General features: G+C 42.2%; 2 protein-coding genes across 4 annotated transcripts; both read right to left on the bottom strand.

Annotated features, from left to right (window-relative positions):
• Window positions 1-783: 783 nt before the first annotated feature.
• LOC146992215 (uncharacterized) lies at window positions 784-3,658 on the bottom strand. Of its 2 annotated transcripts, none has more exons than XM_085784739.1 (3): window positions 2,224-3,658; window positions 1,874-2,137; window positions 784-1,625 (listed from the first exon to the last, which is right to left on the bottom strand). In XM_085784739.1, the coding sequence occupies exons 1-3, from the start codon at window positions 2,312-2,314 to the stop codon at window positions 1,021-1,023; spliced, it is 960 nt and encodes a 319-aa protein (XP_085640865.1). In that variant the 5' UTR covers window positions 2,315-3,658; the 3' UTR covers window positions 784-1,020. The 2 variants fall into 2 exon arrangements, with proteins under 2 accessions (XP_085640865.1, XP_085640873.1); XM_085784747.1 differs by having other exon boundaries at window positions 1,874-2,131.
• Window positions 3,659-5,482: 1,824 nt separating this feature from the next.
• Window positions 5,483-21,226, bottom strand: LOC146992214 (uncharacterized). Of its 2 annotated transcripts, none has more exons than XM_085784714.1 (12): window positions 21,074-21,226; window positions 18,613-18,787; window positions 17,368-17,876; window positions 15,464-15,680; window positions 14,969-15,021; window positions 12,600-12,768; window positions 12,395-12,502; window positions 12,208-12,279; window positions 9,405-9,485; window positions 9,141-9,218; window positions 7,924-8,166; window positions 5,483-6,677 (listed from the first exon to the last, which is right to left on the bottom strand). In XM_085784714.1, the coding sequence occupies exons 1-12, from the start codon at window positions 21,080-21,082 to the stop codon at window positions 5,851-5,853; spliced, it is 2,541 nt and encodes an 846-aa protein (XP_085640840.1). In that variant the 5' UTR covers window positions 21,083-21,226; the 3' UTR covers window positions 5,483-5,850. The 2 variants fall into 2 exon arrangements, with proteins under 2 accessions (XP_085640840.1, XP_085640830.1); XM_085784704.1 differs by having other exon boundaries at window positions 5,699-6,677; window positions 7,858-8,166.
• Between the last annotated feature and the right edge of the window lie 258 nt (window positions 21,227-21,484).

Below are 21,484 nucleotides of genomic sequence, written 5' to 3'. Positions count from 1 at the left end.
ACTGAATATAGCATCTTTTCTTTTCTTTTTCAATTGTTTATTGAACTATTATGTATATGTTTTGACCTTGATAAGCAGTTTGGCATTTTCTTGTTTTTTGGTTAAAATGTAAATAGTTATAAGTCCAAACATATGTATAGGATTTAAGGGAAGGAAGGCAGGTACAAACTCAATAGCTTCAGCCTACTCCTTTTTCGGCATACGCCATAATTATGGACTCATAAATTAGATTGTCTGGAAAAAAAGATTAACGATGATTGTTTGACTGATTGTTGATTTTCACTTTATGTGCATATGACCAAATTAAACTACTACTGTAGCACTGCTACTACTTCCAAAATCCTTACGTCTCTCTCTCTGCTACTACTACTACTGGTGCATTATCTCTATTATTATGCATATACATACATACTAGTTTTAGTAAAATAAAAAATCAATATCTGTGTAAAAAATACTATTATAATGTAAAAAAAAAAATACTATGATGAAGATAATGTATTCTGTGGATAACGGGGGCGGGACTAGATAAGCTTTTGCTTAATCTCTAATATCATAATTTATTGTTTTATTTATAAACACTGATAATCTGAATATATGAAGTGACTCTTAACTAAAGGTATAATAGCTGTAGTCGAGTAAAACATATAAATAAATTGGAATGAATAACTGATGTTGGATGCGTCTCTGCATTGGATATAACACTCTGTTTTCTGACATCTAACAGGTGTTACACTCAATTCAATAATAACATTTTATGATAAATAATACAATAAATAACAATAATTCACAATATAGTGATTTATTACTACTTTACTGTTATCCAATACAAGTAACAACAGCACAGACTGTACACCATATGCTGTACGAGTACACATAATTCCTACCATGTTGTTTGGCCAATTACATTTCTATAATGAAAGATGTTTAATTTCACATGGTTATAGATACATTTCCTTTTTCCTTTTATGTCCATTTAGATTCCAGGTGACATTATCTAAAGGTCTAAGGGCAGGGTGTTACTTAGAGCTGCTGTTTTGGTCTCCCCAGAGGTTTTGTTCGCACTCTCGGCTTCTTGTTGTGGATCTTCACATGCGCTTGATAACCTTGAGAGTAATAGAAGCACTTGCCGCATTTGTCACAAGCATACGGTTTCTCTCCGGTGTGAACCCGCAGGTGAACTTTCAGACAACCTGCCTTGGAGTAACTTTTACCGCAGATGGAGCAGAGATGAGGCCGCTCGCCGGTGTGAGTCTGGAGATGCATGTTGAGGTGGGACGACTGTGAAAACGCCCTCCCACACTGGTCACAGTGGAAGTTCTTTTCTCCCGTGTGCGTCAACTCGTGTTTTTTCAACGAACTTGCGGTGACGCAGCTCTTTCCGCACTCCGAACAGAGGAACGGAGACTCTCCAGAGTGGATACGCTTATGAAGTTTGAAATAGGATTCGGTTTTGAACGTCTTGGTACAGTCAGAACAAGCGTAAGGCTTTTTGTGACTCTCCCTGTGCTCCTCCAGCTGATGTTTCTCAGGGAAGTCCATCCCGCACTCTCCACACACATGAACTGTCACAGGAGACTCTGCAGGGCGGCTCTTCTCTTCAACTAATGTCCAATTTGGTAACTCTCCTGTGAAAATAAACAAACAAAACACTAGACGCAGTCACACCAGCATTTGAAACAGAAGTAAAAGACGTAAAAACACGGTTGAATATTATATATCAAAAACAATTTCCAAACAAAAGTAAAAACAATAACTGGAGAAAGAAAATCTACTACAAATTACCATTTAAATAAAGGTAAGAAGATTTTACTGAAAAACACATGAGCATAAACGTGTATTAGAAAGAAAAGGGTGTCACTCTGTTGCTTCTGACCTCTGTGAACTTTCATGTGTGTTTTCAGGTTTCCACTCTGAGTGAATCCTCTTCCACATATGAAACATTTGAACGGTCTTTTTCCTGAGTGAATAACAAGGTGTCGCTTCAGAGCCGAGTTGTCGCCGAACGCTCTTCCACAGGTCGCACAGTCGTACTTCTTCTTTGGTCTGTGCGGTGCCTCCTCCTGGTTTCGTTTTGGCTCCACAGACAAGTTTTCAGAGCTTGGTTTGTCCACAGATTCTGGTCTTTTTGCAGCTTCTCCTAAAGAAAGACAAAAAGCACAATGAGTCTGATGTCATTCCTATATCACACTAGCAGCTTCTGCCCAGGGGCGATGACTAACTCACCTTTAGGTACTGATCTGCGATCATGGCCCTTTGTTACAGGTGGCTGTTCTTCATGCTCAGTCAAGTCTTCAGCCATCGTGCTCAGGTGCATTTTCTCTGGCGGGATGTTGACCCACCTGTGGGGTCAGTGAAGTCCCAGAGGACCAGGAGGGCTGCTCTGCTGGACAGCTTTCCTCAAAGTGCTCCTGACAAACAACCTTCTTTTGTTTTTGTCTGAAAGGCAATTTTGTCTTAAGAAGTAAGGTCATTATACAACCAAGATTCATATATTATAAGATTACAGTGTTTTCACCATTGATAAGATAAGTATTAGTCAGTACTAGCTTTAGTAAGGTGTGAGCTATAACGTACAACCTACAAGTGAATCTTTGTAGTTATCTGTTGTACACAGGTTATACAAGTTCTTGCTATATTGATGTCTGCTTATTAGCCATTCCTTACACTTACAAACTAGCTTGGGTCAACTATCTATAAAAATTCTTGCTTCTTTGGGGTTTCCTCTCATGTACATGATCTGTTTGTCAACTGGCTGAAAAACAGTTTTTTCCCCCAAGCTGCCAGACTACTAAATAAACCAACCTAACACTTAATCAATCCAAATGGACAATGGACTCTCGTTGCGGCCTTGTAAGCTGGTCTGGACTCTTTTAACTTCCCTCTAAACCTTTAGAAAGGTTTTAGTATTGTTATTTATTTACTGTCTCTTTTTAATAAATGTATGCATATTGTGGAGCACCCCCTCAACTCAAGCTCTTCACAATCTATGTACTTGTACATCTGAGTGATATAAACTTCATAACTTCTTGTGTATCATATTTTTCTTAGTACATGAATAAAACATCTGAATCTGAATAACATTTTTTAATTTTTACTCTCTTCCTCCCCCCTATAAAACGTGTGCATTTTAACTGACCTACTTTGATCTTTACCTCTACATGACTAAAACTTCTTTCTAGGTAGCCTACCTACACTGTCTGCTAACGTGATGCGTTCACGGCACCGTCTCATTCCCAGTTACTGGAGAGTTTCTATCGTCCTGGTAGCATTTTTTCTTTTTGCTGCTCTGTAACGCAGCTATTTTTTTTCCTGAACAATATTTTAATTCTTCACTACAGCGACAAACTATTTTACTGTACATTTACTAGGCCTGCTCACGTGTTCACACAGCTCTCTCTTTCTTTCTTTGCTAACTCCACTGTTGTTTACATTTACAGTCAAGACGTGCTAGTAACTTTAGCTTAGCAGTTAGCGACAGGGCTCCTCTCTTCCTCGGTGTGTCTTGGATAAACAAATTAAACATTTTTTAACAACTTCAGCCTGGGTGGTTGTGATGTTCACGGTCACTTCGACGGTGGCAGCCGCTCCTACCTTTACAACACAGAGGTTCCCGCTGTCTGTGCGGTGGTCTGTGTTGTTCCTGCCTGCGCCCGCGGTCTGTGGACACAACATCAGCCCTCGGCGCTGATTGGCTATCGCGCCTGACGTGTCACCAAGGTAACGCCCACCTCACTATGCGCAACCATGGCAACCACGTGCCGCCCGCCGCCTCGTCGTTTCGGTCGTTTCCCATGTGGACGGTGCATGCGGGAGGTTCCGCGATACATATTCACAATCACAACAAATTAAACAAAAGATTTTAAAGGGATAGTTCGACATTTTTTGTAAATTCGCCTATCGCCATAATCCCTATAGTCGTAGCAGTATGTTCATTAGTTTTAGTTATCGGTGCATGTTGTTTTGAGATCTGCGGGGCAGAGACGCTAGCTGCTCAGCGAACACAATGGAGGTGAATGGTACAGCTCCCCTGTCCCTCATCAAACTCATCAAATACACAATCCAACAACGTCAAAACGCTCTCATGGAGACGTTGTGACCTGCATATTCACCACACTATGAAATAATAATGTAACATTACAAGGCAGAGTTGTTTTCGACAACGGGTTAGATCGGACTATGCGCAGAAGTAACTCACAGGCGGCCATATTGGGTCAGGTAACTTGCTCTGACTGTGGCCGCAGTAGATGGGTGATCCAGTCGTCTGCACTAAAAAAATATGCATAACTCTGAAATTTTGTCTGTAGCTATTACTTTAACTATTTGCATAATGTTACTATAATATTACTTTCATAGAAAAGTACATGATTAAAATTATTTATGCAGTATCATAACTGCATTTCTGATGTTCCCTTTAACCAATGCAGCTGAGTTTAACCCCCTTCAGCACCATGGACAGCGCGCCATAACAACACGTGTTTATAAACCTCTTGTGTTCAAGTCTGTTCGTAAATAATATTACAATGGAATTTACCTGTAAAATGTCTGTTTTTAAACGTATAGATCACTTTTTCAATGAACATTTTACATTTTCTGGGAGGTAAGGCGGGTTCAGTCGAGGGTTGCCAGATTGGAGGAGACATACGCTGTTGCCCATAAAGTTGGAATCAAATATTTACTTTTACCTCTACTCATGAAATGATTGTGACAATGCGATTTATTCTTGTTAAGTCTGTATTTTTGCAAAACCCTATTGATCAATGTCTTCCAAACATATCACTGCAAAAATTAAATCACAACTAACCTTTATAATAGGAATAAAAAGAGGAATGTGTCTGAAAAAAAAGAATATATTCCAACTTTCTAGGTAACAGTGTATATGGGATTCCAGCAAAGGATCAAGATCTAAGATCTATGTTGTTGTTTTTTTATTTGACATTAAGTGTGTTTAATCTGGATGTCTATATTGTGACATAGCCTACAAACATGAAATTTGTGTACCTACATTCATCCCTAGATATTTGTGGATTACTGTAAATGCATTTGGAAAGTCCAGGTTTTCTTCCTGTGCACCTGCAACCTGGAACACTCTCCAAAACCACCTGAAACTTACCACACTTTTATCATTAGGACAATTTAAATCCATAATCTTATTTTACCTCCAACTGCTCCTGTTTTTAACTAGACTTCTCTGTTTTCAAATTATCTTTGTCACTTTCACTTTTTGGTATTTGGGATATGCTTATGTATGTTTCAAACGTTTTGTGTTTTGTCTCGGCTATATTGTAAATGAAGTTGCTCCTCAATATATTTCCGAGTTTAAATAAAGGTTAATAATAATAACAATACTATTTTTTCTAGTTCTAGTTCGACCCACAAGTCACATTAGTTTAAAATAATTTCAAATCTCTGTAAAAGAAAAAAACAAAAAGAAAAATCCAGACATGTTTCTGAAAAATGTCTATATTTTCATGGATTTTTTTTTAAAATAACAAGGATATTGTGCATATTTTCGAACATTGAGTAGTAGTATTTGGCATGCAGAATACAAAGGCACTCAAATTGTACAGATGGGCTACTAGAGCAAACAGGAACATATGATTACAAAACAAGAATACAGGAAAGACAACACAGTAAGCTTCCAGATTATTCTTGGCAATCCACGCCGGCTCTGTAGCGCAAAACTTTTCAGACACAGTAACTCGTCTATGCTGTAACTGGGAGGAATGGAACAGGAAGAAGAAGAAGAAGAGCAAGGGGAGAAGAAGAAGCGCATTTTAACCGCAACATTTTCGAACACGTTTAAGAACAAGGAAAAAAATAAAACAAAATGCATGAGCAGGAAAACGGCTGTTAAATGTCCAGCCTGGCCTGCTGCTTCGGTCGACCGAGCTGCCTGGTCGGCCCGATGCGTTTCCCGGCGTGCGTGCGCTGATGCTGCCGCAGACCCTGGCGGTAGATGAAGCTCTTCCCGCATTCGCCGCACTCGTACGGTCTCTCCCCGGTGTGCAGCCTGTGGTGCACCTTCAGTTCCTCGGCCCGGGAGTAGCCCTTCCCACAGATGCTGCAGATGAACGGCCTGTCCTTGATGTGGGTCTGGTAGTGCGCCGTCAGGTACGAGTTAATCCGAAACGTCTTGCCGCAGACGGAGCAGGCGAACGGCCTCTCCTCCGAGTGCTGCATCTCGTGCAGCTTGAGGGACGAGGCCGTGTGGAAGCCTCTGCCGCACTGGGAGCAGAGGAACGGCCGCTCCCCCGTGTGGATGCGCTGGTGCACCTGGATGTAGCTCTCGTTGATGAACCTCTTGCCGCAGTCGGGGCACGAGTAGGGCTTCTCCTTCACGTGGGTCTTCATGTGCTCCTCCAGCTTTTCCCTGTCGGGGAACTGAATGCCACAGCGGCGGCAGAAGAGCAGCTGCGTCGCGCTCTGCTCCGCCGCGTCCGGCTCGGGAGGCGACTCCGACTGCGGCTGCGACTCCGGCTGCGACTCCGACTGCGACTGCGAGTGCGTGGTGATGTGATGCGCTTGCAGAGCGGACTGACTCTCGCATTCTTTTCCACACTCGAGGCAACGGAGGGACGATCTGATCCTGGACTCGCCCGGCAGAGACTTCAAGTATTCAGTCAGTTCTGATGCTATGGGGTTCACCTCATCCTCAATGTCTGCAACGCCCTTACGACCTTCACAGAGATGAAAACAGAGACAAGTTAGAGACATGTTAAAGTCTTTGTCCTCTTTGTATTGCATTGTTCGGGACTTCAACTTCACTACATTTATATTTTTTTTAATTAGGGGGTTTTAGGTTAAATCTGTGTCGTTTGGGAAAATATTCAAACATGATGCTTGAATATTTTCAATATTTTACATTTTCATTTATGAATTCATGGACAAGAGTTGCAGTGAGTGAGCCACTGCAACAGAGGAGCTTTTAAAATATAATATGTCAAATTATGACGTTCATCTTACACCCAGCTGTGCTCCAGAAAATTAAGGGCATTTTTAGATTTTTTTTCACCCAAAATTGAAATTGCACTCATTATCTACTCACCCTCATGTGGACTAAGGGCTGGGAGAAGTTTCAGAGTCCTCCGTGGCTTCTCTGAGTTACAGGGGGTCTCGGCGTAGCAGTGCATGTCCATATAACGGTTGCAAATGGATACCAACTGTCTTCGTAACAAAAAGACACACCAAAAAACATCCAAATACCTCCATGCTGCTCGTATGTAATGTCCGTCTTGTATTGAAGCCCCGAAATGCGAAATTGTCCCGAAAAAATTAAATAAGTCTATATTTCAAGCTTGTTTTGTAGCGGAAGCTTCTCGAAGCTCCTCTTCCCGGTTCGTCAAATTTGGATGAACTGGGAAGAGGAGCTTCCGCTACAAACAATCTTGAAATATAGACTTATTTAATTTTTTTCAGGACAATTTCGCATTTTGGGGCTTCAATACAAGACAGGCATTACATACGAGCAGAATGGAGGTATTTGGATTTTTTTTTGGTGTTACAAAGACAGTTGGTGTCCATTTGCAACCGTTATATGGACATGCGCTGCTACGCTGAGACCCCCTGTAACTCAGAGAAGCCACGGAGGACTCTGAAACTTCTCCCAGCCCTTAGTCGACATGAGGGTGAGTAGATAATGAGTGAAATTTCAATTTTGGGTGAACTATCCCTTTAACTAGAGAGACCAACAGACAGTAAACAATATCCTCTCTGTGTAGATCCCTAAAAAAAATCAAACTTTTTCAGTGTTACCTGCAAATGAACTAGTCCAATATAACACATCTACTAACATCGAGTCTCTAGAAAAGATTGAATGTGCCCGTTTCACCCACTCCCATGAACTCTTCAAACACTTACAAAGGTCGGAGTCAGTCGGTTCAGTATTATCCAGATTTTTTTCCTCTAAGCTGTGCTCAGTCTCACCTAAGTGGACTTTGTAGTGTGTTTTGAGGTTTCCCTTCTGGTTGAAACCGCGGCCGCAGATGTTGCAGCAGTAAGGTTTCTCTCCGGTGTGGATCAGCTCGTGTCGCTCCAGTTTGTAGGCGTGAGGGAATTCTTTGCCACACACTGCGCAGTGATACTCGATCTTCTCTCTGGGCTTCTTCAGCAGCTCGGGGGGGATTTCCACCGGCACACGGACCATCTTTCTGCCCGGACGCTTCTTCCCTGTGAGATGGGAAAATATGTGAACGTTAGGAAGGTAAGGCTGCAGGTTAGGATTGTTAATGTGTAATCATATGTCAACCAGAATCTGTGTTAAAGAGATACCTCACCCAAGATCGATAATTCATCAATCATCTACTCACCGCCATGCCAAGGAAGGGTTCGGAGAACTTTCAGAGTCATCAAAACACTTTTGGAGTTCTTCCGTGTTTACAATCATACATCCAATGGTTTACAACGATGAACGAACATCTCGCAGCAAAGACAGATCTCCAAACCCTTCCATGGCATGACGGTGAGTAGACAATTGGTGAATTATAGATTTTGGGTGAAGTACCCCTTTAAAGTTAAACAGTAGGACTCTCTTCATCTGATTGTGTTCAAAATCAAATAAACTTTATTTGTCCCGGGAGGGAAATTTGTCTTGGGCAAACATCTGTGAGCAAACATCTGTATATTTCATGTACACATATTTTTGAGCCAAAAAAAAGAAGGTCAGGTGTTTTCAGATCTGTCAGCTGTTCTGATAATTTTAGCCACAACTGTAGATATAAATGATTTAGATATATATATGTAGATATATATATGTATATATATATATAGATATAGATATAGATATAGATAAATGTAAACACTGAAACTGGCATTTAACTCACAAACTCACTGTGTCAAATTATAAGACACTGATTGGTCTGCTCTATAGCAACAAGTATTTTCCATGTATGCTCTTTCCTATAGGTATAAGTGGCATTTGAGGTTTTACATGAATGAAGATTACCATACATTAAAAAGAAAATGTCATATAACTAACCATAATGGGAAATACTTAAGCATCATACTGTATTATGTGAGTTTAAACAGCAGATGTTACAAATCAGCATGACTTCATGGTGACGTCACATGGTATGGACCAAATTAAAAAAATAAAAATAAAATGAAGACATCCTACTGGTTCTACAGTTTTTTCTTTCTCTTACCAGATGAAGCACCTGTGTTTCCTGCTTCTCCTTCAGCACGTGGTTTGATATCTTTCCTTCTTCTGTAGGGTCGCTTTGCTGTGAGAGGGAAAATATTAAACTTTATCGCTTTGGTCTCAAACATAAAACTGATGTTTTAACTCTCACGTGAATGTGGGTCGGGTTTCAAGAACCGGGTGACAAGCAGAGATTCAAACAAAGTCAAACAAATAAAAAACTAAACTCTACACATGATGAACCAGTTGTTGTTTTTTCTCGTCTCACCAGCGAAGCGACGGACAGGTTTGATTTCGTCTGGTTCCTCGATAATGGGGAGATTTCTCTTCCTTCTGGTCCGCCGCGATACTGTGAGAAAACAGAAACAATCGTATCACGTATAATGATTTACTGTATTGATCTGAATTTAACCCTCCTGTTGTCCCTCTGGGTCAAATTAACCCAATCTGTTCCCTCCCTCCATCCTTCCTTCTTTCCACAATCCTTTTTCCCTCCCTCCCTTCCTTCCCTTCATCCTTACTTCTCCTTCCTTCCTCTTTTGATTCAACTGACCTGATCTGTTCCCTCCCTCCATCCTTCCTTCTTTCCACAATCCTTTTTCCCTTCCTTCCTTCCTTTCCTTCATCCTTACTTCTCCTTCCTTCCTCTTTTGATTCAACTGACCTGATCTGTTCCCTCCCTCCATCTTTCTTTCCTTCCTTCTTTCCCTTCTTCCTTCCTTGAACGAATCTGTTCCTTCCCTCCTTCTATCCTTCCTTCCTTTTTCCCTTCCTTCTTTCCTCCCCTCTCCCTTCTTCCTTCCTAGAATGAATCTGTTCCTTCCCTCCATCTTTCTTTCCTTCCTTTTTTCCACAATCCTTTTCCCTCCCTTTCTTCCTTCCTTTTTGACCAATTGACCTAATCTGTTTCCTCCCTCCTTCTATCTTTCCCTTCCTTCTTTCCTCCCATCTTTCCCTTCTTCCTTCCTTGAACAAATCTGTTCCTTCCCTCCATCTTTCTTTCCTTCCTTTTTTCCACAATCCTTTTCCCTCCCTTTCTTCCTTCCTTTTTGACCAATTGACCTAATCTGTTCCCTCCCACCTTCTATCTTTCCTTCCTTTTTCCCTTCCTTCTTTCCCTTCTTCCTTCCTTGAACGAATCTGTTCCTTCCCTCCATCTTTCTTTCCTCCCACCTTTCCCTTCTTCCTTCCTTGAACGAATCTGTTCCGTCCCTCCATCTTTCTTTCCTTATTTTTCCGTTTCTTCTTTCCACAATCCCTTTCCCCTCCCTCCCTTCCTTCCTTCCTTTTTGACCAATTGACCCAATCTGTTCCCTCCCTCCATCTTTCTTTCCTTCCTTCTTTCCTCCCATCTTTCCCTTCTTCCTTCCTTGAACGAATCTGTTCCTTCCCTCCATCTTTCTTTCCTTCCTTTTTTCCACAATCCATTTCCCTCCCTTCCTTCCTTCCTTTTTGACCAATTGACCCAATCTGTCCCCTCTCTCCTTCTATCTTTCCTTCCTTTTTCCCTTCCTTCTTTCCTTGAACAAATCTGTTCCCTCCTTCCATCTTTCTTTCCTTCCTTTTTCCATTCCTTCTTTCCACAATCCCTTTTCCCTCTCTTCCTTCCTTCCTTTTTGACCAATTGACCCAATCTGTTCTCTCCATCCTTCTATCTTTCGTTCCTTTTTCCCTTCCTTCTTTCCTCCCATCTTTCCCTTCTTCCTTCCTTGAATGAATCTGTTCCTTCCCTCCATCTTTCTTTCCTTCCTTTTTCCCTTCCTTCTTTCCACAATCCCTTTTCCCTCCCTTCCTTCCCTTCTTCCTTCCTTGAACGAATCTGTTCCTTCCCTCCATCTTTCTTTCCTTCCCTTTTCCCTTCCTTTTCCACAATCCTTTTTCCGTCCCTCCCATCCTTCTTTCCTTCCTTTTTGACCAATTGACCCAATCTGTTCCCTCCCTCCTTCTATCCTTCCTTCCTTTTTCCCTTCCTTCTTTCCTCCCATCTTTCCCTTCTTCCTTCCTTGAACGAATCTGTTCCTTCCCTCCATCTTTCTTTCCTTCCTTTTTTCCATAATCCATTTCCCTCCCTTCCTTCCTTCCTTTTTGACCAATTGACCCAATCTGTTCCCTCCCTCCTTCTATCTTTCCTTCCTTTTTCCCTTCCTTCTTTCCTTGAACAAATCTGTTCCCTCCCTCCATCTTTCTTTCCTTCCTTTTTCCCTTTCTTCTGTCCACAATCCCTTTTCCCTCTCTTCCTTCCTTCCTTTTTGACCAATTGACCTAATCTGTTCCCTCCCTCCCTCCTTCTATCTTTCCCTCCTTTTTCCCTTCCTTCTTTCCTCCCATCTTTCCCTTCTTCCTTCCTTGAACAAATCTGTTCCCTCCCTCCATCTTTCTTTCCTTCCTTTTTTCCACAATCCATTTCCCTCCCTTCCTTCCTTCCTTTTTGACCAATTGACCCAATCTGTCCCCTCTCTCCTTCTATCTTTCCTTCCTTTTTCCCTTCTTCCTTCCTTGAACAAATCTGTTCCCTCCTTCCATCTTTCTTTCCTTCCTTTTTCCATTCCTTCTTTCCACAATCCTTTTTCCCTTCCTTCCTTCCTTCCTTTTTGACCAACTGACCCGATCTGTTCCCTTCCTCCATCTTTCTTTCCTTCCCTTTCCCTTCCTTCTTTCCTCCCATCTTTCCCTTCTTCCTTCCTTGAACGAATCTGTTCCTTCCCTCCATCTTTCTTTCCTTCCTTTTTCCCTTCCTTCTTTCCACAATCCCTTTTCCCTTCCTTCCTTTCCTTCATCCTTGCTTCTTCTTCCTTCCTCTTTTGATTCAATTGACCTGATCTGTTCCCTCCCTCCATCTTTCTTTCCTTCCCTTTTCCCTTCCTTCTGTCCACAATCCTTTTCCCTCCCTTCCTTCCTTCTTGACCAATTGGCCCAATCTGTTGGGTCCCTCCCTCCTTCTATCTTTAGTTCCTTTTTTCCTTCCCTTTTCCCTTCCTTCTTTCCTCCCATCTTTCCCTTTGTCCTTCCTTCCTTCCTTCCTTCCTTCCTTCCTTGACCCAGGAGGACAACACGGGACTGGGAACACTCACTTCCAGGCTCCGGCTCCACGTCTTGAACCATCGGTGGAGTTTCTGAAATCTTCCTTCTGCCTCTTCTCTTCACTTTGTCGCATAAAAAGAAAAAGAAGGGTAGAAAATATCAATGTTAATAAATCTGAATGCAATGTTGAATATGAACACGCCTCTTCTCGATCATCATCATCATCAGCTCACTCACCGGGATTCGCAGGAACTTCTTTCTCTGCATCCGACACGTCCTGCGTCACCACCGTCACTTCGGCCGCCGCCGCCGCCGCCGCCACGTTCCTCCGCCTGCGTCTCCTTCCTGTACGACGACAACGACAACATCAGAGCTGAGACATACAGATCATTTACAACCTGAACAGTTTTTAAAATATTTTTCTTATAGATTTTCCGTTTACCGCGGCACGAGGGCGCGACAGCTGTCATCTTCACTACTCTCTCTTTCTCCTCCCCCTCCTCCCTTTCTTCATCCTCTCCCACAGACACAACCTCCATGATGAGCGTGGGGCTACTGCTGCCTCTCTGGTTCTGGCCTGCTGGCAGCTGAGACTCCGACAGGCCGATACCCTGTGGTCATAATAATAATAATAATAATTAGAAACCATTAGAAATATTCCCCCCAGAGTAGAGATGAAGACATTTTTTTTAATGGCAGTCACAGAAAGGCGTGCGCTCTCTCTCTTTCTTTCTGCTGCGCTTTGTCTGTTCCAGTCGCAGATTCATTAGTGACGCTGCCTCATTAGACGCTCTCCTCCGGTGACGACATTTCAGTTCACAAATGTATTTCGACCATAAAAACACAAAAGTTCTGCTGTTCCAGTTATTTTTTGTCAGTCGAGATGAGACTGATAATCTCCATCATCCCTGAGCAAAGCTTTGAAGGGATAGTTCAACATTTTGGTAAATTGGCCCATTGCCATAATCCCTACAGTCATAGCAGTAGGTTCGTTACCTTTATTTGTCGGTGCAAGACATTTTTAGAACGGCGGAGCAGAGCTGCGAGCTGCTCAGAGCTACGCTACGGAGGCTCATGGGATTTCTTGGTTTCCCTCATCAAACTCATCAAATACACAATCCAACAACTCCAAAACGCTCTGGTGGACAAGTTGTGACCTGCACATTCACCACGCTATGAGATAATAACAGAACGTTACCAGACAGAGTTGTTTTAGAGGTAAACTCATGCAAAATTGGTGATGCGCGTTCCCATCGGGAGCAGTTTTTCAGCAAGCAGTCTCTGCATTTACCTTGAAAACAACTCAGTTTTGATGAGGGAAACCAAGAAATCCCATTAGCCTCCGTAGCGTAGCTTTGAGCAGCTTGCGGCTCTGCTCCGCTGTTCTAAAAATAGCTTGCACCGACAATTACAGGTAACGAACCTACTCCTAAAACTATAGGGATTATGGCAATGGGCCAATTTGCCAAAATGTTCACTTTTTTTGAAGTGGGGTTGTATAAGGTAAACCACCAGTCAAAAGTTTGGACACACCTTCTCATTCAATGGTTTCTCTTTATTTGTATCACTTTCTACATTGTAGATTCATACTGGAGACATCAAAACTACACATGTGGGGTTATGTTGTTAAAGCAGATATCAGTGGAATGTTTTTGTTAATATAAGTCCTAAATAGTCCTATTTTCCGTCAGCAATCACTTACATGAAGTATTTCAGCCTAAACACGAGTCTCTCCGTCACTCTGCTCTGCTGTAACCCGAGGAGAAAATTTTCCTTGTGGGATACAAGTGTTATCCAATGAGGGGAGAGAACGGCATGAAGGGCTGTGTGTGCAGCCAAGGGATGCGCGTGAATGTGGTGACGTAGCACGAGGACCAATTGATGCCTGACAAGGGCGGGGGCTGCTAACTCATGGTGCGTTCAAGGAAACTCGTACTTTGTGTTTTTCCTTCCTGTGAAGTCATACCAGTTCGATCTGGTACGAGTTCACGGGTCGGAAGTTACGAGTGGCCGTTATAGGGAACTTTCACAGACAACAGGACGGTAAAAACACGAGCTACGGGTTACCTGGAACGCTACCAAGTCGTAGTTGTGACTTGAAGCTGTAACTTACGGTTTCAAAAGCCTGCCTTGAACACAGCATTAGCCGAAACGGCCGTGCCGATGATATCTGCTTTAACACAAAAACGTTAATTAAAAAACAAGTGTTATCTGTGATCTGACCTAAACCCAAATAAGAAGAAGACGACTTTTCAATGAAAAGTACTAAGTAAGTACTAAGTAAGTCACTTCTTATTTCTCTCTCTTGGTATTCTTCTTCTTCTTCTTCTTCTATCACATAAAAAACACCAGTGCATCGGCAATAATAGTTCCCGGTAATTCACTTCCATTGTGGCTTTTTTATTTGCATGGTTGCTTTTTTTTATTTGCATTTGTTGTTGTAGTTGCAGCGTTTTTCTATGGCATGTTTGTTTTTGTTTTTTTGGTTTGCATCATTCCTGTGTTTGCAGCTCGTTTGCCCTTGTCGGCCACCGTACCATTTGTACGTCATACAAAACCCCACTTCAAAAAAAAAAAGAAATGTTCCACTTTAGTGCACACCTGCTGCACGGACCAAAAGTTGAATTCTGGAGGAGACCTTTGAAGAATCTTCTCCAAAGGATCTCATTTGTTTTCCAACACATTTTCCCTGTCTGTCAAATTGGAAAACCAAAATTTTCAGGTTTTGCAAACCGACTCTACTCTGTTTCCAGAGACTCTGTCCACCAAAGTGATTAATTATGTCTTGACAAATTATAAATGACACATTACCTTACTCTGCCGAGGACTTCCTGTGCAATCAGAGGCTCGGTCGGGACTGTCTCCTGTAAACATCGACACACTTATCTTAGTTTCACCTCCACCTGACACAGGCTGAGCTCTAGATGAAGAAGAAAGTCAATGTAATGACAAACTAAATGCATATTTAACTAAGGTTATGAGTTACAACCACCCACTAAACTGTGCGTCTGAACATAATGATGACAGAAAACAAGAACAAGAACAAGAACAAATAATAAATACAAAGCAGCTTTTCATAAATTTAAGCAAACATTGTGCTTTGGAAACACTTTAATGCATTTGGTTGCCAGTTCCCAGAATGCAACTTTATATCAACTGTTACTTAAAATATTCTCCACCACATAAAACTTCAAACCTCCTGTGGGAAAGTGAAACACGATCCGTCCCTTGGGTAAATAAATAAATGTGTAGTTCTTGTAGAAGTCTGGTCTATTCAGTCAAATATACTGCTGCGACTTCACTTACTGGCATCCCACTCCACCACTTCTCCGTCAGAGTTGATTAAACCTCCAATTTCTTCATCTTGTTCCTCCTCCTCGTCCTGCACCACCTCATCCTCGTCCTCGTCCTCATCCCCCTCTCCCGCCTGTAATCGAACAGTCAGATGGAGCGTTTGGTCCTCTAGGTTTGCGGACGTCATCTTGAGTCCGTGTAACATCAGGCGCTTACGTTCAGGAGAATCCTAAAAAAAAACAGGACAACAAAGTGTGAGAAGGTTTTCATTTCCACCGGTTTGTGTACTCTTAATTATGTATTTATGCTACTGGTTGTTGCATAGTATTGTGTTACACTGTCTGTTTTCTTTTCCCATTGCTGCACAGCGGCCAATTGCACCACTGTGGAAAAATAAAGTGATGAAGATTGAGAGAACTAAACCTGACGGGAAGAAGAGACAACACGAGGATTTGACATTTCTCTCATAGAATAATAGAAATAAGCACTCAGTGACACTTCATAGAGTTATCTGCCCACCTACATGCTCCCACTTGATGCTAAAAGCGGCCGCAATCAAAGTGCTTCAGTTATAATATGATGGGCAGTCAGTCAAGGCAGCTATAACAGTCACTGAGATATTAGATTAGAGACAAGCACATACAGCAGCTGACAGAGGATAATAAAAGACTCTTACACAAGGTTTGTCTCAATCTTCATCATATCTGATAGAAAACTGATAAAGGCTGCATTATAGTAAATCACATACATCCCACTTAAAGGGATAGTTCAACATTTTGGCAAATTGTCCCATTGCCATAATCCCTATAGTCATAGCAGTAGGTTCGTTACCTTTAATTGTCGGTGCAAGCTATTTTTAGAACGGCGGAGCAGAGCCGTGAGCTGCTCAGAGCTACGCTACGGAGGCTCATGGGATTTCTTGGTTTCCCTCATCAAACTCATCAAATACACAATCCAACAACTCCAAAACGCTCTTGTGGACAAGTTGTGACCTGCACATTCACCACGCTATGAGATAATAACAGAGCGTTACCAGACAGAGTTGTTTTAGAGGTAAATTCATGCAAAACCACTGATGTGCATTCCCGTTGGTGGCAGTTTTTCAGCAAGCAGTCTCTGCATTTGCCTCTAAAACAACTCTGTCTCGTAACATTACGTTATTATCTCATAGTGTGGTGAATGTGCAGGTCACAACTTGTCCACCAGAGCGTTTTGGAGTTGCTGGATTGTGTATTTGATGAGTTTGATGAGTGAAACCAAGAAATCCCATTAGCCTCCGTAGCGCATCTCTGAGCAGCTTGCAGCTCTGCTCCGCCGTTCTAAAAATAGCTTGCACCGTCAATTACAGCAGAAGTAAGCAATCCGGTGGTTTTGGCTAACTTCTTGTCAGCCGATGGAGTTAGCAGTCCCCGCCCTCGTCCCTACGTCACCACATTCACGCGCATCCCTTGGCTGCACACACAGAGAGGACCGCCCCTTTATGCCGTTCTCTCTCCTCATTGGATAAAGGTTGTAGGATACAAGGAAAGTTTTCTCCTCGGCTTACAGCAGAGCAGAGTGACTGACAGACCCGTGTTTCAGACCAAACACTCTATATAAGTGATTGCTGTCGGAAGATATAACTATTTAAGACTTATATTAACACAAACATTCCGCTTACTTCTGCTTTAAAGGTAACGAACCCACTGCTATGACTATAGGGATTATGGCAATGGGACAATTTGCCAAAATGTTGAACTATCCCTTTAAGAAGGAGGTTATTTACGTATATGAATAGTCCTTGAAGGAGACAAACAAGCATTTGCAAAAATAAAATCCAAAGGGTTTTTAAACTTCAGTGCTTCAGCCGACCACATGAAACAAGTAACAGCACATTATCATGTCATGCATTTCTACAGATTGGTGTTCCTACATACTGTTTGGCATGGTGCTGGTCTTTTGGTCTCGTGTGGCTCTCCCTCTGTTGGCAAAGATGTGCTTTGTTTGACATCAAGGCTCTGGTCTAGAACATAACACCCCTCCTCCTCCTCCTCCTCCTCCTCCTCCTCCTCCTCAGCATGCGTTGCCTGGTGGGAGTTCACGTTCCCTCTCTGAAGACTGGGGGTTGTTGTCTCACGCACGGGGCAGGAGAAGGATTTCTCTCCCGAGTTATTGCGCTGATCCACAGAAACATTTCCCGGTGCTTTCCCACGAACACAGGAAATCTTCGGTTTCTCATCCGTGCGTCTCTGCCGCCCATCCCCGGCCGACGAGCTCTGGCCGTAGAGAGCGGGGCCGCCCGACTCCTTCTCCCCGTAATTAACTCCCTGTTGTCGTCTCTTCACTTCATGGGAAACTGAGCTCACTTGCCCGTACGCTCTGACGAGGGGCGGACAAGGCTGTGCAAAAGTATCCTGTCTGTCTCCCTCTGCGACGAAGCTCTCATCTGTATTCAACGACACGAAGCAGCACGACAACGTGACAAATCACGACAGATTAAATGCCTGTATGACGTCTAGTTAAAGGAATAGTTCACCAAAAAAATGAAGTTCAGTCATTAGTGACTCACCCTCATGCTGATTAATGCTCTGGATTCGTTTTTTATTCCTCAAAGTGCATCTGGAGACCCGGGAGGTCGGTTCGTAGTCCAACGAAAACTTTATATGAGAATCAAGAGGGCCCCCTGAAGGGATATAGTATATATAGTCCAGAGTTTACTCGAAACAATGTTATTTAGGACATTTTTACAACCTAAACAGTCCTGTATTGCACTCTGACGTTCATGCGCGTGAACACGAGAGCATGCACCAGGCAAATTCAATACAGGACTGTTCAGGCTGTAAAAATGTCCTAAATTACATAGTTTCAAGTAAACTCTGGACTATATCCCTTCAGGACACTTGGATTGCAGCGGACGAGCAGTATGGAGGAATATTACAAGGTTTTTGTGTAGTTTTATGGACGTTTTTGTGTCGGGCGCTATTACTCTCCCTAACCCTAACCCTATAAAGTTTTCATTGGACTACGAACCGGCCTCCCGGGTCTCCAGATGCACTTTGAGGAATAAAAAACTACTCCGGAGTATTCATCAGCATGAGGGTGAGTCAATAATGACTGAATTTCATTTTTTGGTGAACTATTCCTTTAAAGGTGATGCTGATATTTAGGATGTTTTCACTCACGGTGTTCACTCACAGTCCAGCCGTCCTCCTCCTCTTTGATGATCACTCGGATGTCTGGTGTCTCGCAGTTATAGTCGGGACTCGCCTGAGACTTTTTTTGATCATGTTGTGTCAGATTCTGGTCGTCGTAATTTTCATTTAAACTCAACGACAGCGGTTCTTGGAGTTCAGGATCCTGTTTAGACACAAGAAACAGAGACTCAACTCAAGAGGCATGCGCTAACAAACCTCAGATATCCTCAAAATGTGTGGCCACCGCATCAGGGGGAGAAGCATTAAATGGAAAAATGCTTTTAAGTTTAGTCTGGTAGAGATACTTCCACTCTGTAAAGTGTGTGTACTGTATAGCCTATGTGATGAATGGCATGTTCAACTTGAATTAAGATCAGGGTCACAGTGATTAAAGCCACATTCACCACAGCAGAATGAAACTTTTGTTGTGGTGCGTTCAAATATTAATTCAAGAATGTGACCCACACGGCCGGTTTCCTTCAGTCGGACATTAAATGCTTTATTTAATATCGTCTCTACTCTGATGCACACACCTGGCACACAGGCCTGTCGGAGAAGTCGGCAACACTACAGGCTGTCAGCACTGTGTTTATTAAAAAAGCAGTGATAGACGGCGGCATACAGCTCATATCAAATGTATAAAATACAATGGACAGAAACAGGACTCCAACATGAGCTGGGTGGCATATGATTATTTCTTTTTTTTATAACGTGGCATTCAAATAACATTGCATTATTTCCTGTGATATCTTTTTGGTGTCTGACAAACAGGTCAGATACTGTCTGATTGTTGTTTACTACTTTGAACAGATACAAACACACTGTACTGGTTCAATGATAAATGATATACTTAACTAGTAATAAACTAGCTGTATCTCCTCAGTCATTGTTTATATCTAGAATTATTCATATTTATCTGCAGTTCATTGACAAAGTGAGAGATATTGTCACCTTTGGTAAAAGTGAGATCAAATCATCATTTACTTCTCCTCACATATTGATTTCGGTATGAGAGAAAAAACTAATTTACAGTAATTTGCTGTAAATTCCTTGAGGAATCACAATATAGTATATTACATCTACTTTTATAGTATAGTGGTAAATAGCCTATTCCATTATTAAATAGCACAACCCTATAACCCTATTACCGTACATCTGCACTGCACTGGGACAGAGAATATAATTGTGATGCTTCATATACACCAATCAAAACAAAAGACAAATCAGCACACATGTTTCATCCCAAAGATACATTACCGGACTTTTCTGTTTGTGATTAATGAACATACTTAAACAAGAAGACACATCTTTGACTATAAAATGTTTCCATTTTATAAATGATAAGCTGATCAAGTTAAGAAAAAATCAGCTGATTAATTGATAATGGTAATAATTTAACTTATCAATTTAATAATAATAGATAAAGACCTGTAGCACCTTGCTGGACAGGCATTACCACTGATATACAGTGCATTACTGTGGCACTACTTGTGTCCATTGTATGATCAATATACTTTCACTTATATCTCTGGGCAATAAATTGAATCAAAGGCAACTTGTATTTGACTTGTATTTGTTTCATGTATTTCATTTATAATAATATTTATACAGTTCAATAAATCGCACCACAAACTGATGATCACTCAGTTGTCTGAACTTCTCTCAAACAGTTTCAATGAAAACTGATCATTATTAATTCATTTACAAAGCAAGATATACTGCAGATAAACTGTATTACCGAGTCTATAATAGAAATCAATGAACATATGGTTTCCAGTCCTCTAAAAGTAAAAGTAAAATCCCCCCACTTATTATTTAAGGCTTAGCCTGATTAAAAACTGTGCCACATTCTTGTCGTTATTTAAAGATTGGCATTTTATTGCCCCCCTCACAGTGACTGCTTTGTTGACATGATGACAGTAATCTTAAATGCATGACAGCTGTAATGTTACCGCAGCTTTAAATAATAAACTTCACACACACACACACACACACACACACACATGGCCGCTGCCGCCTCGCATTATCCTCTAGTAGTACTATTATGTCTGATATGTTTATATATTTAAGATGATTCAATAAATAATTCACCAAATCATCGCTGCTCTTCAACGCAACGCCGCCAGTTTTAGTTCATAACAAACGCCACCAGCTAACTAGCTAGCTTCAAGCTAATATACGTTGTCATTCATAAATTAACCCCCGCTGCTAAATGTAGGAGGTTTAGGACGTTTAGGAGGAGTTGGGGGGGTAGTTAATGTCTGCACCGATGCCCTACCGGGGTACTACTTCTTATTTATTTATCTGCAGGTCGATAAATGAAGTGTGTGAAGTGAACCTAGCTGCGATAGTTAGTTGCCAGGCTACATCCAGAGCCACAGCCGCCGCCGCCACAGTGTGTAGGCTACGTAAATATAGATGTATATCATCATTATAACAGCAACGTTACCTCGAACATAGTGCGATATGTCCGCCGGATGTCATAAGCAAACGAGGATGGAGGCGAGAATGAAGCTAAGTGAGTGGATGAAGGAGCAGCTGTCAGGTCATGAACTGCCTCAGTTAGCTGCTAAACTGTTGTTGCGCCACCGCCGCCGCCGCCGCTTCTTCTTCTGATTTTCCTCTCTCCCTCTCTCCCGCTCCTCTGTTTCCCAGCGGCGGTGGGAGGCCGCCGCCCCCTGCTGGGCAGCGGCCAGGACTACAGCGGCCTGCAGATAAAAGGTTGGAGCAAGTGGAAGATGAAATCTGCCCTACAGTACAAAGCAGGGCCGTTGTATAGGGGAGAAAGGTGATGATAATTCTAGGGGCCCAGCGCCCACTGGGGCCCATAAAAACCCCAGTAGTCTAATCTTTGTATGAC

This window comes from Trachurus japonicus, chromosome 1, assembly GCF_045865225.1.
Source record: "Trachurus japonicus isolate A0001 chromosome 1, Traja_1.0".
Classification (NCBI taxonomy): Eukaryota; Metazoa; Chordata; class Actinopteri; order Carangiformes; family Carangidae; genus Trachurus; species Trachurus japonicus.
The sequence above is the reverse complement of the archived record's forward strand: the minus strand, read 5'-3'. Positions and strand labels throughout refer to the sequence as shown.